Here is a 24,625-nt window from a genome sequence, read left to right on the forward strand (position 1 = left end):
GAATTAATAGGACTGAAATAACCAGTTGCTTTTCTTGATAAGAGGAGAAAAAGCATGGATGTGATGTTTTGCAACCCCTGGCTCCTCTATGGTATTTCATAAGGGTTTTTCTACACCAGTCAAAACTCAGCACACTTACCGTGCATATAAAACTGCCTAAATATTTCTTGCAGTCGATTAACTTATGAGAAATCTTTAGCAAGATGTGTAAAACATTTAAAAGCTACCTTCTCCACTTGCTAGATAATAGTACAGGTTATATAACTTACCATAAAAGATTTTTCAAAAAAAGAAGGAAAAAACAAGGAACTTTAAATACAAAACAGCCTATATTTAAAGACCCATCAAGGCTGTGTCAGAAGTGACAAAAGGCAGGAAAATAAAATGACATTGACATTCTGATCTTAATTCACATCATTTAAAAGTGGCAAGTTATAGCACGCTTTCTCTTAAACTTCTGGGTTTCATGGATCTTGCCAGAACGCTGTGCAAAAATACAGTGATTAGTTACATAAAGAGTTAAGTATATAGACATATACATCTTGCTAAAGCTTAGCAAACTAAACTCTGCCCTACTCCTCCCACACAAATTCTCTGAAGACTAACGGGCAAGCAAGAGTGAACAGTGCTGAAGCTTCGACGAGCAACGCTGGTAAATTGCCCTCCAAAAGAAGAAGAGGGACTGCTTTGACCAAAAAGCTGTACGCGTTTGCCTTCTAAGGTGTTGAATACCTTTCCGTCTGGGGGTCTGTACCTCATGCCAAACTCATGCAGGGCGACAAGGAACAAAGAATCCTGCTGCTATTTTCAGAATTCAGTTTCTTCAGATATAGTGCCTATTTTATAACTGGACTCGTCCTTCTTCAGGTTGCAGATTTGATGGTAAAATCCGCTGAGCTCACCCAGCATGTTTCCAGAGATGCTTGTGGCTCTGCAGAGTGAGTTGTTCTGTTCTTGCACAGCTTTCAAGCACTTGGGCGACAGGCATTTAAGCATCTGCAGATTTGGCAGCCATTCTTCTGAATGTCAAAACTTGATCCTGGCACATGGTGAACGTCCTCTGTTTCAGAGGAGTTGGAAGTGCTCCGCTGCCTAGTGAAGGGTGCTCATGACCGATCTTTCAAAAGCATTTTTGGTGCTGGAAGATTTAGACACATAGGAAGCAGTGTTTTCGTAATTAAGCAGGTGTTTCATCTCCAAATCTTTAAACAATATTTAGAGGTCTAAATCCCACTGGAACACTGATTATGAACTTGGTAAATACGAAAATTCCAGTGGAAACAAAATATGCAAGTAGGCTGAAGGCTGAGTATTGCGATACCTAACATGTAGATGGGTTTGGCTGTATAAAAACAGAAGGTGAGAAGGACATATTTTGGTCCATTTCCCAGTGGACCACTTGCCATTTTAAGCAAAACAAATGCTTCAAACGGATTCAGAATTAGTTGCCACAAACCGCTCCAGATGCTAGCGGTTACAGCACTCACCATGGAGGAAGCAGATTTTGGTTATAAACTCTGCTTCAGAAAGAGGAGGAATTTCCATCCCGCGCCTCCTGCAGCTCCAAGCCCTAGGTAGTGGCAGAAGATGGATGCCATTACCCGCTTCATCAGCACCACACTACACTGCTTCAGAGTCCTGAGCTCCTGACTACTGGACCAGGACCTGACCTGGAGGTCACATAAGCAAGGCAAAACCTCGATAGCAAAACCCGGGTGGCATGTCCCATCAAGGCCTCAAGGTGCTTGGCAGCTGCAGGCCTTAGCCAGAGATCTGTGGGCAGTAAAAAGAATTTACAACCAAAAATCTAAGTATATCTAAATTAGCTACCATCGTTAGGGCACTAATTGCTGAGTGCAAGTTTTGAGACTATAGATTTGGAATACAGGCATCAAAAATGACGTGACTAAACCTCATCTATTTTGCATGCAAGTTTAAACTGCAGCTCATCAGGAATACAAACTGCTTGAAGGCAAATCTAAGCATGACAGGCACAGAGAGAAAAAAAAGTCTGAGCCTATCCTTCACGTGTGCGTCACCGCACGGCATTGTCTGCAGTGGGGCTCAGGAGAAGAATTGATCTGGGGTCTTTTCAGGACACAGCACCACTAGGTGCAGAATTGTTTTTTTGGGGCAATCGGGCATTCACGTTACGGCTTGCCAGTGGCAGCAGTGCAGCAGGCATGCGACGTGCAGGCCTGGGAAGACATTTCCTGGAGCCTGCTCCCCAGCCTGCAGACCACAGAAGCCGCGGCAGCCGCAGCCAAGCTGCTTGTGAGACACGGCTGCCGTTACCTGTCCCTTCCCTTCCATCGGTGATTTCCAGCTGCGTTTATTGCACCTACAGAAACGGGGCCCTTGGGACCCAGCCGCCCTCCTCCCAAATGACGCCGGCAGAAAATGCCCCGTCGAATGTCAACGTACCTTCACAATATATCATTTAAAGGTCAAGTCCTTAAGCCTTACTCTTGCGACTAACACCCTCCCCCCCACTGCAACCGCTTCCCAGAGTAAAGACCGAGTCCGTTAAGTAAAGCCGGCAGGAAAAAAAGGCCTTAAATCACGTCGCATTCAGCGACTACAACACGGCACCGCTCCGCCTGCCCAGGCCGCGCCGCGGGGACCGGCGGCACCGGGCACGGGGGGAGACAGCGGCGCGGGAGACGTCAAACGCCCGGGGGCTGCCCCGCCGGCACCCGCCTCGGCGCCTTCCGGCTGTAAATGCTTTAAAACGGGCCGCTGCGAAGGGAGGCCTGCCCCGGCACCGCGCAGCCTGAGGTGAGGCGGGGGCAGGAGGGCGCCAGCCCGCCCGCCCCGCCAGCGGTTCGCGGGGATCGCCCGTCCCTCACGGTAGGCGACGCGCGGGCAGCTCCCCCGCCAGTCCCCGGCGGCAGCGCCGCTCCTTCCGACGAGCCTCACGACGGGCCGCGGAACGCGAGCCCGGAGACGGCGGCCCGCCCGCCCGCCGCGACCCGCGGCGGGTATCGGCACGCCGCGCCTGTCTCTTTAAGGAGACGTTGCCCCCTAATTAGCGCGCGTCCCTGGCGGCGCGGGCGGCCGGCGGTGGCCGCGGGCGGGGCGGGAGGCGGCGGCGGGCGCCCCCCGCCGCCCCCCGCGCCACCGCCCCGCGCGCAGGAGGCGGCGGGAGCAGCAGCGGCGGCAGCGACAGCCGACACCGGCCCACGTTACTTTGATTGACGGCTGAACAAATGTTTCCCCTGTTCGAACGCCGGCGCCGCGGAACGCCAGCGATCTCGAGGCTCCACCTCGGGCGGCGGGCAAACAGGAGCGGGGAGGCAGGGGGAGCCGTCTGATTGGCTGCGGGCCCGCGCGGCGTCAGGCCCCCACGTGGGGGCTGAGCCCGGGGCCGCCCCCGCCCCCGCACCCCCCCTTTCGGGCCCGTGTGCCCATTTGTCAGCGGCGAAATGATGGGCATTAATACAGAACGGCGATTAATGTGCGGCCGCCGCCGATTGGTTGCCGGCGACGCCCTTCATGGGCGGAGCGGAGGAGGGTGCGCGCGGGGGAGGGGGGGCGGGCGGCGCCGCGCTGCCCGACGGGAGGAGAAGTCCCGGGCGCGGCGACGTGCGGGGAGCGGCGGCGACGGGAGGACTGCGGCTCCCAGGGTGCTCCGCGGGCGGCGGCCTTCCGGCTGCTGTGAATATGTATCAGAATGTTAATGACCAGCCGCTGCTAAATTTGGTCAAAGGAGTCACCTCGCCAGAGCGTGCTGTGGGAGCGGCGCGGAGCGGCGGCGGCGGGCCGGGCTGGGCTGGGCTGGGCCGGGCCAGGCAGGGCCGGGCCGGGCCGGGCCGGGCCGAGCCGAGCCGAGCCGAGCCGCCGGGCCGGGCACGGCACGGGGCTCCGCTCCGCGCGGCGCCGCCGCTGCCGCCGCCACTTCCCGGAGTTTCGAAAGGCGAGGAGGGAAAAAAGAAAAAAAAAAAAAGACATAAATAAAGCAGCCCGGGCCGTATCTTCTTTTTCGTCTTTCTCGCTTTTTAATTTTTAATTGAAAAAAAAAAAAACAAAGCGAAAAAAGAGCGGCCAAGCAGCACGAGCGGGGGAGATGCGGTCCGGGCGGTAGGAGCGAGGACCAGCCCGCCACACAAAAGGGCACCGCACCGCACCGCACCTCCGCGGCGGCAGCGCTGCGCGGGGCAGCCGCCCGCCCGCCCGCCGCAGCCGCCCTCCCCGCCGGGGCGCCCCGCTCCGCGCCCCGCTCGGCGCCGGGGGCTGGAGAGTCGCCGGCAGCAGTAAAAGTTTGCAGAAGGGGAGGAAACTGCCGGCGGGGATCTCTGGCGGAGCGCGCACCGGCGCCGGCGGAGGGGCTTTTCCCGCCCTCCTCCTCCTCCTCGCCCGCCACCGCACGGGGCTCGCAGCGCGCCGGAGCCCGCGGAGCGGCGGCGCTCGGGAGAGCCGGTCGGCGCCGCCCGCTGACCGCCCCCGGGGGATGTGGCAGCGGCCCCCGCGCGCCGCGGACGCCGCCGTCGCCGCCGCGCCTCGCTGCTGCCGGCGGTGCCCCGCCAGCCCCGGGGCGGCGGGGCCGGGGCGTCCCTGCCCGCCGCCGCCGCGTCTGCAGCCCTGATCCCCGCCGCTCCGGCCGTCAGCGCCCCCCGAAGCGGCGTGGATGATCCGCGACCTGAGCAAGATGTACCCGCAGACCCGGCACCCGGTGAGTGGCGGCGGCGGCCCCGCGGGCAGCGCTCTGGCGCGGGCACCGCGGAGTTGTAGCCATTTTCTTATTGTTGTCCGCCGCGCCGCCGCCGCCGCCCCGGGCCGGGGTTGGCTCCTCCGAGTTGCCCCCGCCCGGTGCGCGGCGGTCCCGGCGCCCGCCCCGCGTCCCGCGGCTACAGCCGGTGCGGGGGGTCCGAGCGGGCGACGCCTCCCCCCGCGGCGGCCCCGCACCGCCGGCGGCCCCGTCGGGGCAGCAGCCCGGGGCGCCTCAGGCGGGCGGGGGTCCGGGCGGCTGCGCCTCCGCGGAGCCCGGGTGCGAGGGCCGCGGGGCCGGGCGGGGGGAGCCGCGGGCGGGCGAGCGAGAAGGGGCGATTAAAAGACCCGCTGTTGCTTGCTTGCAGGCTCCTCACCAGCCAGCGCAGCCCTTTAAATTCACCATTTCCGAGTCCTGCGATCGGATTAAGGAGGAGTTTCAGTTTTTGCAGGCTCAGTACCACAGGTAACGCTGTCTACTTTCCCCGAGCCCCGCGCGGGCTCGCCTCTCGCCGCTTTCCACCGCCGCTGTCCGGGGAGGCGGCGGGGCGGGGGCGCCGGGACCCCCCGGCGGAGACCGGGCGCGGGGCGGACCCACCCCAGCCGGGCGATCCTCCGCCGGCCGCTCCGCATCCAGGCGCCGCTCCCGGCCCTGGAGGCGGGGGGGCTCACAGGGACCCTGAGCCGGACGGTGCGAGCGGATTTTCTTGTTTTCCCCACGACCCGGTTTGTGGTGGGGTTTTTTTTTGGGGGGGGGGAGGGGGGGGCGGGGGCGGTGGGGTGGGGGTTGGTGGAAAAATATGTGGCCGGCTGGGCTCGTCCTCTGCTTTTCTTCAAAATGCCGCTCAGGACACGCATCTTGTCTTGGCTCGGCCCCCTCGCGCCTTTCATTGACATGTCAAGTGCTGATAACCTGGAAGTGAGGCGGCGAGCTATTTCATTATCCTTAGGTGGAAGAGTGCTGTGTCCTCAAAGTGACAAGTGACTTCTGGTACGATTGTTTAGCGGGCTTCTGAAAACAAACAAAAAAAGCAGCGGAGGTGTTCGTGTTTACCACGGTAGTCCTTAAATTACTTGCGGTATTTTCCTTGCAGTTCTGTCATCGGTAACAGAAAAACAAAACAAAAATCAGCAACTTCATGCTCCTTGAAGTGGTGATATGTGTTTGATTCCTCTGTGGGTTGAGTGAAAGCAAGATGTGTTTCTAAAACTCATTTAAATAAAAACTCCAAAACCCAAATTACGGATTTGTAAGTGGCTTCTCAAGCTTAAGTGTTATAGGTATGAACCCCTGTGTGCTTCTGCTGTGAACCAGCGTTGGGGTTTTTTTCATCTGAGGAAAATATTCTCCTGCGTACTCTATGCAGTTTGCTTAGGAGATGAGGATGTTGCACAATGTGTCTCAAAAGAGGGAAAACTACAAACCCCACCCTGAACTCCCAAGCAAGAGCTGGAATGCACAGTTCTATTTGTGTGTTGGAGAAGTGCTTGAAAAGGGGAGTAACCTGTGCTCAGGAGAATGTCAGTTTTGTGTTATGAAGTACCCATGCTTTTTCCTTTTTGTGTCTCGAACAGTTTAAAGCTAGAATGTGAAAAACTGGCCAGTGAGAAGACAGAGATGCAGCGACATTATGTCATGGTAAGCAAGCTGCATAACAAATTCAAAATGTCTATTAGCTTGGTATACTGAGACCGAAATACATTCGGATTGCTGGAGGCGAACAGAAAGATTGTAGTAGCGCTGCTGTTGTTGAGGTTGCATCAGTGCTTCCGTTATAAATCCGTAGTTTCAGGGGTTTATAACTTGTTGGCAGCAGTTAATTTCCGTGCAAAACCTGCTTTTTAACCTTTTAAGCGATTGGGGATATTTCTTCCGAATGCTAGCAGATTACTTGTCAGCCCTTTAAAGCCGTGTACAACTTTCCTAGCGTACCTGGGGATGATGTTTTCACTTTTGCTGACTTCTCCCAATGATCATATCTCCGTAAAACGGTTAGGGATAATATTTTTTTCTATGATGGGAGTAAGCCAAAATTGTACATGTACGCATACAAACCTGAAGCCTACTTCCTAGAAGAACTTGCACCTGGGCAGCCGGTTCATTGTTTCACTAAATTCAGAATGGTAGGGATCTCAGCTGTGAAGGGGATTTCCTCAATGGTTGTGGTCTGCCTGGTTAAATAATGTGCATAGGAAGACATCTCTAAATACGTAATTGCGTGATGGATCATGGTAACTCCAGAGGAGCTCTTGCTATGTGCTCTCTTGTACATCTATGACGGATTAGCCGTTTTCCATCTGTACGTGACAAATAACACCCTTGTATTTACAAAAAGAGTAAATAACCTTGAAAAATTCTTAACCAAGAGCACAAGCAAATGTTAAGGCTTGCAGTTGTCTTTTTCATGCCTGATACAACTAAGTCTTGGAGATTGTTTGGTACTAACATTACACACTGAACTGAGTTCGCCGCAATCCTCAGGCACCACAGGACATACTTAGATTATGTATCTGCTTTGGCTCTGAATTTCCATGCTCTTTCATTTTTTGCATCCCTGCAATTTAACTGCGGGTTTTTTGTGTTTTTAATTTAAAATATTGAATAACCGGTCTGTTAGACATTGCTGATTTATATGTGTCTGGCTTCAAGCACTTTGGGCGGGTTTTTTGGCATCTTTTATGTGTGCTAGGGAATAAAATCTTGAGCGTTTTCTGTGTGGCTTTTTTTCTGCTTCTAATCTTTAACTCTGGTTGTGATTACTTTTCGTGATTTTTTTTGTTGTCTGGTTTTTTCCTTGTTTTATGGCTGTTCTTTGTAAATTTGACATGAAGCAATGTAGATAAAGCAAAAAATGCAAAAAAAAAAAGGTTCCCGTGAAATGCTCTTTCGAATTCCAGGAGCTCTTCAAGGCCAATAAATGTTTTTAGGTCTGTATGTCTTTGTACAGATGATGTTTGAGTCAAAGTGAATTTTGGAATGGTTTTCACAATTGCAAGGTCTAATAGAGTCATCTTCTTCTTTCTTAGTATTACGAGATGTCCTATGGGCTGAATATAGAGATGCATAAACAGGTAGGTAGATAATTTGTTTTGTGTAAGAATGCTCTGTGTAATTTCTCCCATCAGTCTTAAAACAGATCTGTATTCTGTGTGACTTGCTTTAATTGCATACTTGAGTGCATTGGAAATTTTTTTGTACTTAACCTGGCCCTGAAACTTCCATCTTGCGTATGGTGTATGGGCTTTGCGTAGGTTACGGTCTTGGCTACCGGTTGTGCATTATTCGGTTGACTTTCCACATGCAATCTCCTCATGTGCAAGTGGTCCTGTACTGCACGGGGAGGGTGTATGTGAGTAGGGATGGGTATGTGGGTTGTACCTTCAGATCTGTCTGACCTCGAACCTTTGGGGTTTACATTTTGGGATGATAGCTACATCACGAATGCATATTAGGTGTCGAGGGATTTGTATTTGCAAGTGGAAAAGACTGTTCTCTTCGGTTAACCTGGACTGATTTAAGCTGGAGCTACAAAAACAATTGATGCACAGCCATGTTTCTGTTTCCCTCAGACTGCTTACTCGGACCTTTGTCCAAAACCAGTGTCTTAGCATCTCAAACACGAAAGAGTAAATGAGCTTTCTGCGAGGATGATAGCATGCTTGTTTTTGTGCCTTGAAATCTAGCACTTAGGCCAAGATTAGCAGGAGATTAGTCAGAAGGAGCATGGTAGTGTAAATCAGAGTTTCTTATTCGGTAATGTGTGGTTTTAACCTTCTCTAGGGGAGAATGAATTAAACATCTGACCTCTTTTCCAGTGAGAGAACTTTTTATGTGGTGGAGTTTAATACTGACAACTCATTTTAGCAAACGGTTGAGCAATTCGCCAGCATTGCTGGGGAGTGTAAACTGCAGAAATAAAGAAATGGTTGGATGGGAGAAGAAGGACTATCTGAAAGTTGGTTTGTATGCGTTTCTGTTCAGAGTTAGGGATTTGGAACTTCTCTGGGTTGTGGAAATAGGATTTCTTTATCTTGTTGAGAGCAGACATACAAGTGAAATGTTTTTTCATGTTATTTGTTATTCATTGTATTTTGTATTGCATTAGCATCCCAATGCCACAGTACTGATTAGGGCCATTTGCACTAGATGGCATACAAATCTGAAGACGGTGGGATTTCCTGCCTCAGAGCATTTTGCGTCCGCAGCTCCAAACTTATGGGACCTTGTACGTACATGTTATTTTACAGACATATACCTAGACCTGTTGAATTTAGATGTTCTCCTCACAGGTACCGTGAAGACTCAACAAGTGCATTTAATGAATGGTTGAGAGGAAAAGGCTGTGATTGCAGCTGATCAGATTGTACGTACGTGGTGACTCTGGACCCAATTGGGTGCTGGTGGAAAAACTGGTCACTGACTCTTGGAGGTGTTGGGTCTGTTCTCAAATGAATAGCCAGATTGTTTCAGGTGCCATTTAAAAAAACAGAAAAAACAAAACAAAAACCCAAAACAAACCCCCCCCCAATCAGTAAAGCAGTAGATATGGAAACAATTCGCAAAGACTAGAGTCCTTATAGGCCACCTACGTAGCAAATTCTTATAGGCGTTTGAAAGCAAGCATCGCAGTCAAACTTGTTCATATTTCTAGGTACCCAGTTTTTACAGCAGTTAGTTATATGTAGACTTACACTGACTGCGTAAAATTCTGTGGGACAAAATCAGCTTGCAAGTGCAGTGTGTAATTAAACTGTATTAAGTGGGGGGGAAAAAACCCACATTGAAAGCCCTTTTAATTTCTAAATGCTTTACTTCAGAAATTGTATACAGTTATGGTGATGGAGTTGTCAGTGATATTCTGGAGAAATTAAATACTTAGTTACACCTAAGTGTGGGGATTAAAAAAGGACTAGGTTTTAATTACACACCTTTTTCCATTAGTGTTCAGTCTGTTCAAATTAGTAGTTTAAGTATCATACTCTCATGCAAAACACTTAAATATTTTGTCAGATGTTGGTTCAAATTAGCTGCGGCTAAGAAACTTGTTTGCTATCATTCTTAAATCTGATATCAATTTCATATCTCTCATGTCTCCCCTTCTATTGCCACAGCGTGTTTTTTTTTTTTTTTTTTTCCTTTCTCCTTTTGCTCCAGCAACTGCAAAATACTTCCCATCTTGCTTTATGATCACAGCACTAGGGTCCAATTTGGTATATTATATAGATAGCGTTGATTGCTTCATTTGATGTGTGCAAAGCTTTTTTAGTCTTCCACCTTAAATTCCGTTCCCTTCCTCTCTCATCTTTGAATTTTACTCGGCTGAAATTGAGCGATTCACCTCCCCCCCCCCCCCTTCTCCTCCCCCCCCCAGCTCTCTAAATTCAATCATATAAAAAATCCTGAGGGCAGTTTATCACATTATGAAATACAGACAGCCCTGCAAACCACCTACTTATTATATTTTCTTTCTTTTTTTCACTTTAGCACAGAGGCATATCTGTCTTTATTTGTTTTTCTGGGCAGACAGCCTTGGTTCCTCTCAGGTTCTTTTCCAGATGTACTCGCTGGATGCCCTTGTAATGGAAAGCAGGCAATAATGCAGTGAAGTTGCCCTTCGGCGTAATTGGGCCTAGTTCTCAAGATCAGGTTAGGCTTATTCACTTATTAGATTTGCGTCTCAAAGGGTTCAAGAGCAGGACTCCCTGGAGTCCTTGGAAGTACCCTAGTAATTGGTGGCCCTGATATTGGAAACCTTTGTGTATTTTTCTGTTAAAGCTTCTGTTCTTCTTGGCTGCTCCCAGCCACAGAGTATTTATTTTTAGAGAAATTTTTCACTGGAACAGAAAATGATGGCTGTGATGGAGTCATGACTCTGTGACTTAGCAAATTGATAAAAGGATAAACGCGCAGAGAGCAGCGGTAGTGAGTGTGCCTGTGTGTCTGGGGGGGGAGAGGGGGGAAGAGCATCTCTTTTCCCACCCCTCGTGTGATGCTCATCATCAGTCATCCTGTGTTGATTTTGATAGAAGACTATTAAAGTGAAACCTATGGGGAATTTGTCATTCTGAAAGGAAAGCTAATGTAATTAGTACCAATTAAAGTACATTTAGTAAATTGGATTTAATCTTAATTAAGCCTGCATAATGTTGCCAATTTTTAACAATTATGTTTGAGAACATAATTAATTTAAATTTTGGTAACTGAGTAAATAGCATTATACTGGTAGAATTAGTCATTTGTATTTTTTTTTAAAGACAAGTGTGGGGTATATTGTGACATGTGGTGTTACAGCCTAAAATAGTAAGTTAATTTTTGATTTTCTGTTCTAGGATCAATAGAGCTTCAAAATAGACACATTCCAAAAAAAAGGCATTGAGTTGAGGGGTTTTGGGTTGCATTATGAACAGATACTTCCCTACAGTTTTAAATTTCAATATTAGCATAAATATGAATGTTTGAGTGTGGTCTGAAGATTCTTACCCATTTCTTACTAAGTTGCTTTTTTAACATTTGTTTTTAAGAGGCTCAGTGGATAGTTTATGAATGAAGAGTTGACATGCTGCTCTGTGTTTCTAATATACTGTTGCTACTTGGTGGTGGTGGTCATTTGGTTTAATTTCTGAAATTAGGCTGTTTTAATGTTATGGTAAACAGTTTATTTAAATTGCTGTAATCAAACATGCTTGCTGAAGGTTTTAATTCAGAATGGTAATTATCGCTTAAAATAAGTGTCTGTATTTGGCTACAGACAACATATTTGTGAATGGGACTGATGGAAGGCATAAATAGGATACAGCATGCACTTTTTACTTCAGTTAAGTTTTTTGGAGGTGGCAATATGTAAATTCTGAGTCACTCTTTTTGGTTAGACCTCTGTCTTTGAGCTAACTCACATGCTAGAATGTTGGGTTTCAGCATTTTTGAAAGAAAATTCAGATCTTTTAAGAAGCTGAGTATTAAAAATTAAATGAAATGACTTTTTAAGATCACAGTTAAAAAAAAAAAAAAAATCAGTCCAATCCATGTAAATTTTATTACAAGACTTGGGCAACAAGCATTTGAGTGCTGCTAAAATATTAATTGGATAGAAATGAAAGGGTTCTGCTAGCTGATAGGATATCATAATCATAGCTGCAGTAGTCGATGGTAAATGATGATAAATGGCATTAGGAACCTTTTAGCAAACTGTAATAACTACGAGGAGGGAAGCAGTATGGATTTGCATTATATCTGATACCCTCTAGTACCAAGTGGATTGCCAATACTGCTTGTTTAGCATTTTCTGAGGGCAATAGGATATTGATTTCTGACTTACAAGGAACGGCTCTATTTTCACCATTGAAAAGTATTGCAGGTTGTTAAGAAGAAATTGACTTGAAGAGGCCTGACTGCTGCCCATCATGGAGCAAATAAAGCAAAACTGCCGAAGCATGGTGGAGCAGCGAGATGGGGCCCTCAGCAATTTGTTGCTATTAATTTACCATGCTCGACAGCAAATCAATCGGCATCTACTTCATCTGCTGGAGAAAATGCTGTCCAGGGCAGATAAAAGGCCCTGCGTGGTACAGGGAATAGACTGGATTGGCCAAACGGAGGCTGCAGTTAATGTGTAAGTAAGTGAAATCAAGGCCACTGTTGCCGAGAAAGCTGTTTTTAATTAGGTTGGGGCTTTATAGTGAGCTATTTAAGAAAGTAGTATGGAGAGTAAGGGGAGATTTATTGCTGACTTGAGTTAATATATGGGCTGTACGACATCCCAGCCCTGAGTTTGCTTGCTTCTTAAGCCTTAGTAAATTATTTTGGTAAAGGGGTAAAGATGGGAATCAATTTGTTTAATTTAGGGCAGAGTTTTGACCGTTTTTCATCTTCATGGCCATAAAACACATATATCACAGAGAATTGGTTTGTATATGCGCTGTGTAATGGAAAAATACTCTTTTTTTTTTTTTTGGCAATGGTCTGGGCTTGGTGTGAATGTGTGTGCATGCATGTGTGCACTTTTTTTTTTAACACAGTCAGTAGTTGAGAGTATATTGTCTTCCGTTCGAAGAATAGCTGGAAAGCCAGCTAAAATTATACCAGTTGAATTTGTTCTCCATTATAAACAGTAGGAAAGATTTAATAGAGATATAGGCAGTGGGTAGTCAGAACTGAACTGGAAAACTTCAAAATGAGAGAGATTAGAAGTGAAATTTTGAAGGCTGCAGCTCACACAGGACTATTAAGGAGGAAGAGAAAAACAAGTGGCTTTTCCATCAAAGTCGCAAAATGTAAAAAATAGGTTGTCAAATCAGTTTGACAACTGAGGCTTGTTTGTCCCAGTTTTAGGTTATTTAGCCTCTGTGAAGCCAGCAGAAAAGCTTAGAAGCTTATGAAAAGTTAGAAAATGTATTATTCTGCTGTTAAACCAGAAACCTTTTACTTGGTAATAACTGCTACGTTCTGAAACGAGATTCTGTGCTTTCTTTTCCTCATGATACAGATGTTAGATAGCCTTTCTGTGGAGAGGTCCTGTTAATTACTGGGAAGTTTGCTGTTTCCACTTCTCCACCAGTTACTGTTGAAATAACCTCTCCCCCCACAACTGCAGAATAACATGCATGAGGACAAGAACTTCCATTTCACCCTGGTTTTGCCATTCATAAGCAAAGGAAAGTGTTATTTTTCCCCACTTGTTTCGGCAATTCAGACAGATGCTTAAGACACAGGAAGTAGCACAAAACATGCTGAGCAAACTTTTAAATTAAGACATACGCTCTGTTTTTACTGGCAAAAGGCTGTGCTCTACAGTGCTTAAACATAAAAGCATTTTTCTGTCTTTGAAAGATGCTAATTGCCGTGATGCTGCCTCACTGACTGTGTTAGTTTATGGGCCCACTTGTAGTTACAGAGGGGCCAGTGGGGACCCTGTGGTTAGGGTTGCCTAACACCTCCCCCTATAAAAAAATTCTTGCAAACTTTTTTTTTTCCTTAATGCAAGAAACTCCATCACCTTTGCTGTTTGCATTAAGGGACATCGTTCTGGCAAGAACCCCCAGCCCCTTTTGGGCAGCGGTGGGGGAGAGGGAAGGCAGAGGGAGAGGTGATGTGTACCTCCGTCCGTCTGTCCATCCGCAGCAGGAGGCCCCCCTCCCGCTTGGCGCTGCCGCTGGCTCTTTGGGTCAGCCAGCGGGGTGGAAATATGACTCCGGCATAAGGCTCCCACTGAACAGTCAGAACTTATTACCTGCCAGGAGAGGGAAGCTTTGTCACCATTTTGTATATAATAACTTTTGCACCATTTTGTGCAGTGAGATTTGCCTTCCTTTTGGGGGCAAAAAAGGAAAAAATCATTAATTAGCAGATAGGTTTCAAAGTGAGGTATCGGAATGCTGGGATGCCCAAGCTTTACAGCATTTGTATAAGCTGATCCTGCCCCATTGTGTGTGTGCATTGTGGTGCAGTTTCCAGTTATACACTCGCTGATCTCATTACCAGTTTTCCTAGAGGATCTCTTTCAGTGCACAAAATAGACATTAGGAAAGTAGAATTAAGGCTGCAGAGGCGATTGTAAATCTGGCTTGAAAATGTTTGGCTGCTTGGCTCAGCAACTGAAATAACTTTAAACATAAGGATTCAGGCATGTGAAATAATTGTGATTGTAAGCTCCTCGAGGCAGGGATTCTGATTTCAGTTTATGTTACAAAAAATGAAGGGGGTGCTCACACAGGTCAGTCACAGTGTATACCATGGACTCAGTGCATTAAAGCCGGGAGACAGATGTGACTCTTAACACCAAGGCTGCCAAACGTTGAGAATTCAGACTTACCAATTTGGTCTTCTTTTTTTTTTTTTTTTTTTAATGAGAAGATATGATGTGCTATTTGTGGACATAATAGAGAACTGTGTTTATCACAGATGTGGGCCAGTTTGTGAACAGTGCGATTGTAGTTGTTACAGAAGTCACTTCTTTTGCTGTCTGCAGATTGAGCACATCTGTTGCCACTGACTTTCAGAAAACCTATTTAGCCACAAGGCGCAGCGGGAGCAGAACAAAGATGATAATGTGAAACACAGGATGTATAAAACGATACTTGAATTAACTAACAGATGACAATACTTGACGCCAAACTTATCTATACTCAAGAAATGCTATTCGTCGAAAAAAAATGAATGTTTGAATTAAAAATTAATCTTTATTTTAAAATACAAAAATAGGAAGTAGTTTTCAGAATACCTATTTGTCTCTCTGTTTATCTGTATATTTTTACAGGTTTTGTCTTGGTTCAAGATGATATTTGTACAGTTCCACTGGTACCTTGAAGTACTTCTCTAAATTTTTTACGTTGATACTGTTTATCTTAGTGGTGGCACAAACTCTGTAGTTCAGTGTAGCAGGGAGCGATTTGGCACAATGTCAAAAGGAGGTGTCCATAACTTTTTTTTTAAATAATGTTTTTTAAATATAACTGGAATATGTCACAAATAGTAAACAGAACTCTAAATAGTGCTTTCTTGCCTGCATGGATAGGATTTAGACATAAGGAATCATCTTTCCTAGCCCAGGACAGGTACGTAATGCTCTGGTATTGAACGCTGTGGTGTTATGGCTAAGGTGTTAAATGTGCAGATGTCAGGCAAGTCAAAGTTATAGTCTCCACGGTAAACCTGAAATGGTCTCGTTATGATTATGTATTTGCAAGGTATGCAATATTGCCAACTCCAAATGTTAAGTCATGCCAGTCCCCAGAAAATCATGAGGCTGGCTTAAAATTAATCATGAGATAAAAATAACAAATTTGGGGTTCTTTTTATTTTCTTTCTAATTTTAAGCTGTCAAACTGCACTTGCCTCATGCTTCTTAGTTTTTCATTCAGTATTCTCCCATAATCATTTTTCGCGAGTAAGGAGTGAAATGTCCCAAGATTCACGATAAAGTCAAGGGAGCTGGGTATGAGAAACAGCTGGCAACTTTTGTCATAATTTCCTATTCTCAGAAGATGTGTGAGGTTTACTCTCCTAAGAAAAAATAATACCAAATTAAAAATATATACATACTCTTTCTGGAATTGCTTGTTAAGTTTTTGTGGGTCATATATCATAGCCTGTTAAGTTTTTGTGGGTTATATATCGTAAGATGGCACAGATACGCTGCTGGCAATTCCCCTTTCTGTGTTAGAAGGTGAGGGAACACAGGACATCGTTTTGAGTGGAGGTCTTCTAACTTGGCCTCTCTCTTTTGGTCTGCTTAAATGGTTTCTCTGCAGGATCTTACACTGCCAGAGGTTTCTGACATTTGCTGGATGAGTTTCAACTTCTTCAAAGGAGAAAAGCCTTTCACTGTTATGTTTGGGATGTGGAACGTTGGCGATGAGAACGTGTGCTTTTCTTTTTCTTGTGTTTGCTTAAAAACCTCAGCAGAGCATCTCACAGTTGAGCAGAAGTCAAAATCTGTCCCCTTCATGCTATAAAGAATCTGCATGACAATAGGTCCTGCCACTAGATTTTGTTTGGCATGTGTTGTGTACTGTGCGCATGTTGTATATGATCACTGAGAGCATTTAATTTTTTAAAAAGCTGCTCTTTCCTCCAATTTAAATACAATAAACTTCTCTTGTATCTACTCTGTCTGCTTATGTGCCTGGCTTCTCTTAGTGTCTCAGTTGTTTGGAGAATTTGCAAATGCAAAAAAACCCCTCTGACCCCGTCCTGGGTAGCGGGTGATGGAGTGGCACTGTATAGAGGGCATGGTGAGGCTGCTGATAAGACATCGCCTGGGTTTCAGTTACAGGCGTAGCCAGTGATGCAGGTTTACTGTGGCAGAAGTGTACTTTGGAAAGCAAAGGGGCCCCTTTCCCCTTGACTTTTCCGACTTTGAACCCAAAACCGACAAATCAAAACACAGCAGGGCCAACGCGTGCTCTCTGCAAATACTTAATAAAGCATTGTGGTACTTGTAGGGAGTGACAGCAAATACTATTGAAATTTAACTGACATTTTTAAACCCAAGAACAACAGCAAATAGGTCTAGTCTGGGTCTGTTGTGTCCTCAAGGCAGAGAGCTTTCTCAAAACTCATTACAGGGTGTCCGCGGGGTTACAGCGACAGACTCAGCAGGGGATGAGGGAAGAGCAGGTAACCTGAAGCCCACTGAGCTGGCACAGTGATGTGATCCTTGGTCCCCCCTTGCAGCGCTGGGAGGAGGCTTGTGTGATGTTGCATGGACCTCAGTGTTTGGAAAGTCTGGGTTGCAGGATGTTCTTCTTGACAGTTGCTCAATGGCTGAAGCCATCATTTACCATGTTAACATGACAGCATTATTTAAAATTAATCATAAGACAAATTGGAGTGAATTTTTAGCTGGGGGTTGTGGGAGAAGGTGGCATTTTGATCACTCATTTTCCTTCTCGTGTCTCTTTGCTTCTCGGCAGGAGTGGTGGAACTTCATTTTTGCTCATTCTTTATAACGCAGATAGCTAACTGAGGGCTTCTACATTAATATATTTGGATATCCAGTCTATCTTGTAACTTCTGTTTGGTGGTCAACCAATTACTCCTATTTAGCATTTGATCCAAATTTTGCCTTTTAAAACCATGGGGAAAGTGGAGCAATCATTGAGAAAAGTTTTTATCTTGGACAACTACTTTTTCTTATTTGTAACCTTTCACAGGAATGAATAAGGAGTTTTCAGCCATGCCTCATAGCTGAAACACTTGTGGGCTTTGTTTTGAAAACACAGTGGTGTTTTCCTATTAAGCTTTCCTGTTACTAAATGCAAGGGAGACAAAATAACTGTAGTGCAGCCCAGCTAAGGGTTGGGGAAGGGGGCACACTTGGACCTGGCAATGCTTGTTCACACATTTTCATGAAAGCCGCTTCACCGAGGGCTGTGCAGGGCCGGGTTTCTGTCAGTAGCTCCGGCAGCATCTCTCATGGGCTTCCTGTCTGCCTTGGGAGATCCTGTGTTGGGTTTGAGGTGGACAAGCCACCATCTAGCTGCTTGACAGCCAAGTAGCCAGTGGCAGCGTGGGCTCTGTGTGGTCATTTGAATCCAGCAGTTGAGCCAAGCTATGTTGTGGTTTTGGCTTTGAGAGGGATGTGGGGCTCCGCTGGATTTTTATGGTGGCTGCAGGATGAAGGCTTCAGTACTCATCCTTTGTGAAGCACCATGGGTCTGCAGAGAAAAGTCAGCATTGATACCTGTTCTGTTTCCTGCTCTGGATACCTGCAGATGCCTACCCAGGGGCTCGACTGCCTTGGATCTGGGGAGGAGGCCATTTTTAATTTAAAACGTGACAAATTAGCAGTTGTGGTTTATCTGACTCTGAGCTTGTGCTCTGCAACACTTTGAAAGTCTCGTAACATTCTGTGCCTCTGTCTCCCTCTCTGAAATGGTGATGATATTTACATGATGGGGAGTGATGTAAGATTTAATTTGTTAACATCCATTATTAGATGAGAGGCTCTAGAGAATCACAGAATATTGAATGAATACGTATTTGCTGTGGAGGGAAGAGGACTCCTTCCAAACCCCTGCCTGCTGTGTAATGAGGTCCAGCAGTGCCTTAACTGCTGTGGGATTTCCTTTGTCCTTATGCCCCAGAGGTTACCAGGAGATAACACTAAAGGTACTTGAGTTGTTCTCCTGCCTGCTACTCTGTTACTTGTATTTGGAGATAAAAGTTGGAAATAGGGGGGGGGGGGGGGCTGATCTTGTGATAACATTTGGAGAAGGAAAGCAAAGAAAGAAGGCCAAAGCTGGCCAAAACGCTTATGCTGGATTTTTGGTTTTAGGGAGGAGGCAGAGAACAAGGAACGATTGGAGGGAACTCGTTAATTGGTTTTCTTCTCATGTCTCCTATTTCCCTGCAGTACCATTCACTTTGTATGACAACCATCCACTTTCACAGTGCTCCCTTTGAAAGATGGCGCTGTGCTGATGTGTAGAAGAGAGTCAGCTACAACACCACTACTGTCTGCTTTCTGTAATTTTATAAAGCATGTGACTAGATACAAAGTAGGTGCCTCTTCTTAAAATATCAGTCCATAGTGTTTGAATAACACAAGAAGATTGGAAAGACTGTGCATAAAATACACCCCGTATGTTTGTGTCAGCGTGTTAACAAAGGATAGATTGTTTATTCTTATACTCAATTTAACCAGTAGGCTTTCTGTCCTAATTACAGAAAGCTGTTGCAGTTTGACCATGTTGCTTATTTACAACTTTTATCAGTACTTCTTAATTTCTGGGGACAAACTGTATGTTTTCTTTCTCAGTCTTGTCCTAATCAGCAACAACTACAACAATAACAAAATCCAGGCATTTGTGAGAGTCTCTTGCTTATTTGTTGCTCTAAAACGTTATTGGTGGAAGAGACACTGACTTCTCCAAACATCAAAGGACTTTTTATGTCAGAGTTACTTGTTACGTATTTGTCTGTATGTAAATATGGAGGTGTTACTCTTGAAAAGTAAATTGCATATAAGCTCTTGGTTTATCATTCAGGAGTGACGTCCTGCTTCCTTTGCATCTCTCCGCTTCCATGTGCTTCTAGAGATGGCTGTTAAGGAAAACAAAGCTAATAATGTGTCTTTTACATGGATAACATGAGGAGAAAGACATTTTCCATGCATCTCTACAAGGCACTTAGTTCTTTTCCCCCTGACAACTTTCCCTGGTTTATCTCTACAGACTGTTGATACCAAAACATGCATCCTGTTTCACTTGTTGGCAGCATAAGAAAAAGTCTTACAATTTTGTGCCTGTGGCATCCTGGAAGTTTCTGGAGAATGGTTTGTTTCTGATGTTTTTTCTAAAACCACATTTGACTGAGGATGACAATTGTTCTTGTTCTTAGGTTTGATTACGTAGATAGAGATATAAAGAACAACACCACAAGATTGTACAAGAAGAGAGCCCCCATGAGCATACATGTGGGGTAGTTTTTTTCTGAGGTTGTGGGTTTCTGCTTGAAGATGAGTTTTCAAATGTGTATACAAGATGCTTTTCTGACTAACATTAGCAGCCTTGTTATTATACGCTTTCAAAACCTACCTCTGTAGAAAGATGTAAGACTTTCTTTTGCAAATACAAACGTGCAGCTTCTTTGCATATGCAACATTTTTTTTCAAACATGCCTTCAGCCAAATGGACATATAGGCCTTGTGAATGTATGAAATGGTGATGTTTTGTCCTTTGTTTAGTTGCTCTTTACTTAGTTCTGTTTTCTGCCTGGAACTCGGGTGTGTATTTCTTCTAAAGCATTGATTTTTAACAAGTCTTTTTGTGTGGGTGAGAAGAATCCTGGGATAAACTTAGTTTACACATTTTCAAAGAAAAATGCCACTGTAAGTATGCACTGTATTAAGGTCATGAGGTTTGTTTAAGCCTGCGACAGAACCTGGAGAGCCTGAAAATCTGTAGACACAGGCAATACCTCTCCATATTGATGTGAAGCAAAGCAGAAAGCTCCCAGGTGGATGAGATGCAGCCACCAGGGTCTGGGGCTTGGGGGGGATCCAGGTGCAAGTTTCTGGACTATGCCTGTGAGACCCCGGACAAGCCGCTTTGACCACTGGTCTGCAGCAAGAGGGGAGCAATGCTGCAGGTGCTTTTGCACCACTGGGCTGCAGGACCAGCTGAACGAGGGCAGAAGGATGCTTACGGTATGTGGGGCGAGTTAAGCGATTCAGCCAGGAGCCAAAGAAATCCAGCATTTATGGCGGGTAACTCATAGGGAAATGTTGACGTCACGGATGTGTCTTAAATCCCTCACTTCTTGAAGGCTGAGACACCAAAGTTGGTGCTGCCAGGACATGCTGCCTTGGCTTGGTAGTCTCAGAATCACTTTTTGAAGAGTGGCACCTAAACTTTCTTTTAAAGTGTAAGCATAGCGTGGATTTTTCTTAAAGAAAAAATGAACAAAAAAGCTGGAGAAGGCAACACTCTTGGTTCGTCTTAGTTCAGCTACTTTTCTGTCTACTAGCAAGACCCACGTTTCTTCTCTCCCAGGAGAATGACTGGGATACCCAGCAGAAAGCTGTCTGGTTTGCATGAGATCCTTAATGGTTCAGTAGAGCTGAAAGAAGAGAGATGCATGCTGTGCTGTCGCCCTGGAAAGACTGGCCAGCTGGAAGGAGTTGTGCTGGGTTCCAGTTCCTGCCCCAAACCCATTTACATGTTTTAGCCCATGGTGGTTTTTCATGTACGATGATTCTTAGCAGGAACTAGAAAAGGGACTTTCCTTCTCCAGTGGAAGAATTGGGAGTATTTCCTTCCCAGAGTTCACAGAAGCCTATTAGACAGGGTGTTCTCCTAGGAGGTGGGAAGGAGAAGTAAATAAAGACTTAAAGTCATGTATATAATGTTCTGATTAAACTCCTTAACCACTAAGCTATTACATAGAATTCTGTATGTTCTCCACCCCTTTTTTTTTTTTTTTTTTAATATGCTGCTGCTGTATTTTATGTGGGAATAATTCTGGCAGTGGTTCTCAGCTCCCTGGGGAACATGGGTGGAGAAGCATTGAGTTGGGGGAGTTGCAGGGGGGAGGGTGTGTGCAGGGCTTAGCTGTGAGCTGGATGCCAAAGAGCTTGGTCTTGTCGAGCCAAAGACTCTTCTGAACACGTCTGGAAAGGGGACTCAGCGGGGTTAATGGGGAGCTTCAGTGCTGGAGATGGAGACTCCTATGCACTTCTGGTGACCTCAGCACTGCGTCATTCCTGAGTGGGGAGGCAAGGGGGTGAAGATTGTAGTTTGGGATTTTAATGATAAATTCTTGCGGTGCTCCAGCCTTTATATTTGATGTGCCTTTTTTTTTTCAGATGCAAAGGTACATTTATGTATCTATAGGTATGGGTAGGTGCCTCCCTGTTGAATTGTTAAAAAGAAGAATTCTTGAAAATCTTCTTGGGCATCTGTCAGTTGCTGACTTTCTGCCTGAATTACATGTCTAGTCTGCTTAGGTATTTTTAAAAATCCCATTGCATACCTTCTGGAGACTTCACCTCTGGCTTTCACTGCTTCAGTTCTCTGTCTGGGAAGTGGAAGTAATACTATTTCCTGAACCACAACCCTTAACCACAGAGGAGTTTTTGGAGAGCAATATGTTAAGAAATGGGAGGTGAGGTATTATTACATGGGAGTCACTTAGAAGTGGCTGTGTTTACCTCTCTAGATTGTAAGATGCTTGGGGCAGGGTGCTCTTTCCCAAGACAGTTTTGTCCTTGTTTTGTCTCCCATGTGAATTCTGCTGTTTTTCCCATCCCAACTGCAATTAGCATGCTCCAGTGAGGTACCTTTCAGCGGTAATGCAGTCAATGCTTTGATTTGTATTAAGGAAGTTTGCCCTTGGTAATCTGTCTTCTCAGCCTCTGTTCGGGATAATACTACTTTTTTACCTGGGTGGGATTTTTTGGGGAAAACCGAAACAGACTTTCCTACATTGTGGTAGCATGTCTCTACCTTCTTCCTGCATGCCGAAACCTTGGCAAATGCCAGAGGTGGGGCTTGTTGCTATATGTGCAGTGGTTGCAGCACAGTGGGATCTTGATTCTCTGGTGCAAGCAATTATATTGTAAAGTTAGGGAAAATACAGGGTTTGTTAAACCTTTCTGTGCCTCCTGGTTCTATGCAGAGTTAGTCTGAGGTAGGCTCTTGGTGTAGATCTCAAGTAGCTAGTTTCCCAGTCTCTTTTTAACCTCAGGTGAATGTCTACCTGCCCCATTAGAGAATGAATCTGTACAAGGCTCTTTCCTGATTTATTTGTTGCAGAGATTGAAGGAAGATAATGACAAATGTGAGTTGTCAAAATATTAGGCAAACCAGCCTAGTAGTCAACAGTGAGGATCACAGCTTTGGTTGAGTCTTCACTCCTCAGCATGTGAATACCTCATGTGTGAGAAGCTGTAAATGTAGTTTTGAGCATAAATGCAGGTCGGACTTTGGAAAAGAAATACTAGTCTGAGGGCTGTCTTCAGCATAATGTAGGAGGAAGATTTGATATCTGGTGCTCTCCACTGAAACACTGCTGTGCTTTTCCACTTTGGTGAAGCAGTGGGATTTAGATGGTAAAGTAGGTCACTTTCTCTATCCAAGCATCACTTTGCCGCTACCTTTCTTGGTTACCCTTCCTCAGAAGGGTGCTAATTTTGGAGGCAGAACAGCTGTGAATTTAGCAAGACTATAATATCTCTCAGTGTACAATCTCTAGTCAGTAGAACTGGAGAAAGCCTAATTTACAACCATTTCAAATGAGGTCTACACAGGTTCTGTGGTGGATATCGAGAGTAATTTTGTATTGCTTTGGGCCGCATTGGCGGAAAATGGCATCTATTTTTAAAACTTTGTTTACAGGTACAGAGTTAACATAAAGTGCTTTTTGGTGCATGTGGATGGTGTTCAAGAGTATGACTGAAGTACTCAAAGGTGTGCTTTAACCACCGTTGAACAGACGCACTCAGGTCCTGCTAACGGAGGAGTCAGCAAGGTTTTACTGTGCTGAGTATTTCTACAGCTCCTTGGGCAGTTCTGCAGCTAGTTTAAGGCAACTTCATTTTTGTGTTCATGAGCTGAAGTTATACTTGTGACGGTAAAGTCACTGTATCTCTTGTTGGTGGCTGTTAAAAAATAAGCTTTTTCTCACTTCTCTTTCCTTCGCTGGCACCTACGCAGCATGGTATGTTACAGTAGTGAAAACTAACTTACCTCAGTAAAGAAATCAGTCATTTTGAACTGCCTTCCCTTTATATTAGAGGTTAATATTTTCTAACTTATTCTTTTACCTTCACTGAAGCTCACACAAAGGAAACAGAGTCTGAGCTATCCACTAGTCACCAAACGTACTTCCCTTCCTCCTCCCCCCGGCCTTTTCTGTTGTCTTTGTGAAAAACAGATAGTAATTATACACAAACAGGTTTGCAGTCAGTCAGTAGGTAGTTTAATGATTTTAAGGTTTCCTTTTTTGTATTCTGGCAAATTTCTAATGCAAGCAGAATAGCACAACTAAGTCTCTAATTGTCATGGGAAGCTGCTGTTATGAAAGTGAATAATTATAATACTTTGTGCAAAACAGATTTTCATAAACCAAAATAGATACAACCTCTGTGTATTTTTGTGGGTAAAAATGCTAGGATTTGAATGAGTATTTTTCATATAAATGCTTGCCTGAAACCTTTTTGATTAAAAGGGTGGCAAGATTACAGACCTAGCAAACAAAATATGAAATTAACAAGCCCAGAGACTGCATTTTGGTAAACCATAGAATTAGTCCATGGCAAAAAGCCAGAGATCCATTAAAAAAAAAAACAACAGGGACGGAAATGTGGTTTTGCTGTCTGTCATGCTGTCAGCTATAACCGAAAAAACACGTTGTTTTATGAGCGTGTTTTTTTCACAGTTTTGACCACAGCAATTAATTTCTTCATCTGACCACTACCGAGCTAGTATGTCCACCACTAATGTACACCAGTTTTTATTTATTGTTTTGAATTCACTGTGTTTCTGGGTGTTGGTGATTTGGTTTACCAGATGATCTAACAGGTGGCTGTAAAGACTAGTCGAAACTTGCAGCTAAACCAGATCGTGATGCTAACCCGAGAGGTGAAAAGTTTAGGATGTGGTTGATAGCAATACGTCTTGGTTGCAGGGTAGTGGAGGAAGTGGAACGGAGTGCCTTCCCATGCCCAGAGAAGTATCGGTATCTGTAACAAGATGAGCAGCTTGCCAGGAGTGCTGCTGTGTGGTTTGCTCTCTTGACTGTGCTCTTGTTTTCCGACTCAAAGGAGTGTTCACAAAAAGTCTCAGCTTAAGAGGTTTTGTGTGTCTGAGACTGAAGATTTTTGTGCACTTCAAGTGGGCAGGAGGTGGTATTGATAATGAAAGGGGTGAATCCCGCATTTGGGTTAACCCCATGGTAAACTGGGTCTGGGATGGGGTT

At 45.3% G+C, this 24,625-nt stretch overlaps 1 protein-coding gene across 2 annotated transcripts in view; it reads left to right on the top strand.

Moving 5' to 3' along the window:
• Positions 1–4,543: 4,543 nt before the first annotated feature.
• Positions 4,544–24,625, top strand: part of LOC143172317 (transducin-like enhancer protein 4) — a 98,367-nt gene continuing 78,285 nt past the window's right edge. For both annotated transcript variants that reach the window (XM_076361595.1, XM_076361596.1), the window contains exons 1-4: positions 4,544–4,672; positions 5,076–5,173; positions 6,283–6,346; positions 7,735–7,779. In XM_076361595.1, coding sequence (XP_076217710.1) covers positions 4,628–4,672; positions 5,076–5,173; positions 6,283–6,346; positions 7,735–7,779 — 252 coding nt within the window. In that variant the 5' untranslated portion in view covers positions 4,544–4,627. The remainder of the gene's footprint in view (positions 4,673–5,075; positions 5,174–6,282; positions 6,347–7,734; positions 7,780–24,625) is intronic.

This window comes from Aptenodytes patagonicus, chromosome Z, assembly GCF_965638725.1.
Source record: "Aptenodytes patagonicus chromosome Z, bAptPat1.pri.cur, whole genome shotgun sequence".
Taxonomy (NCBI): domain Eukaryota; kingdom Metazoa; phylum Chordata; class Aves; order Sphenisciformes; family Spheniscidae; genus Aptenodytes; species Aptenodytes patagonicus.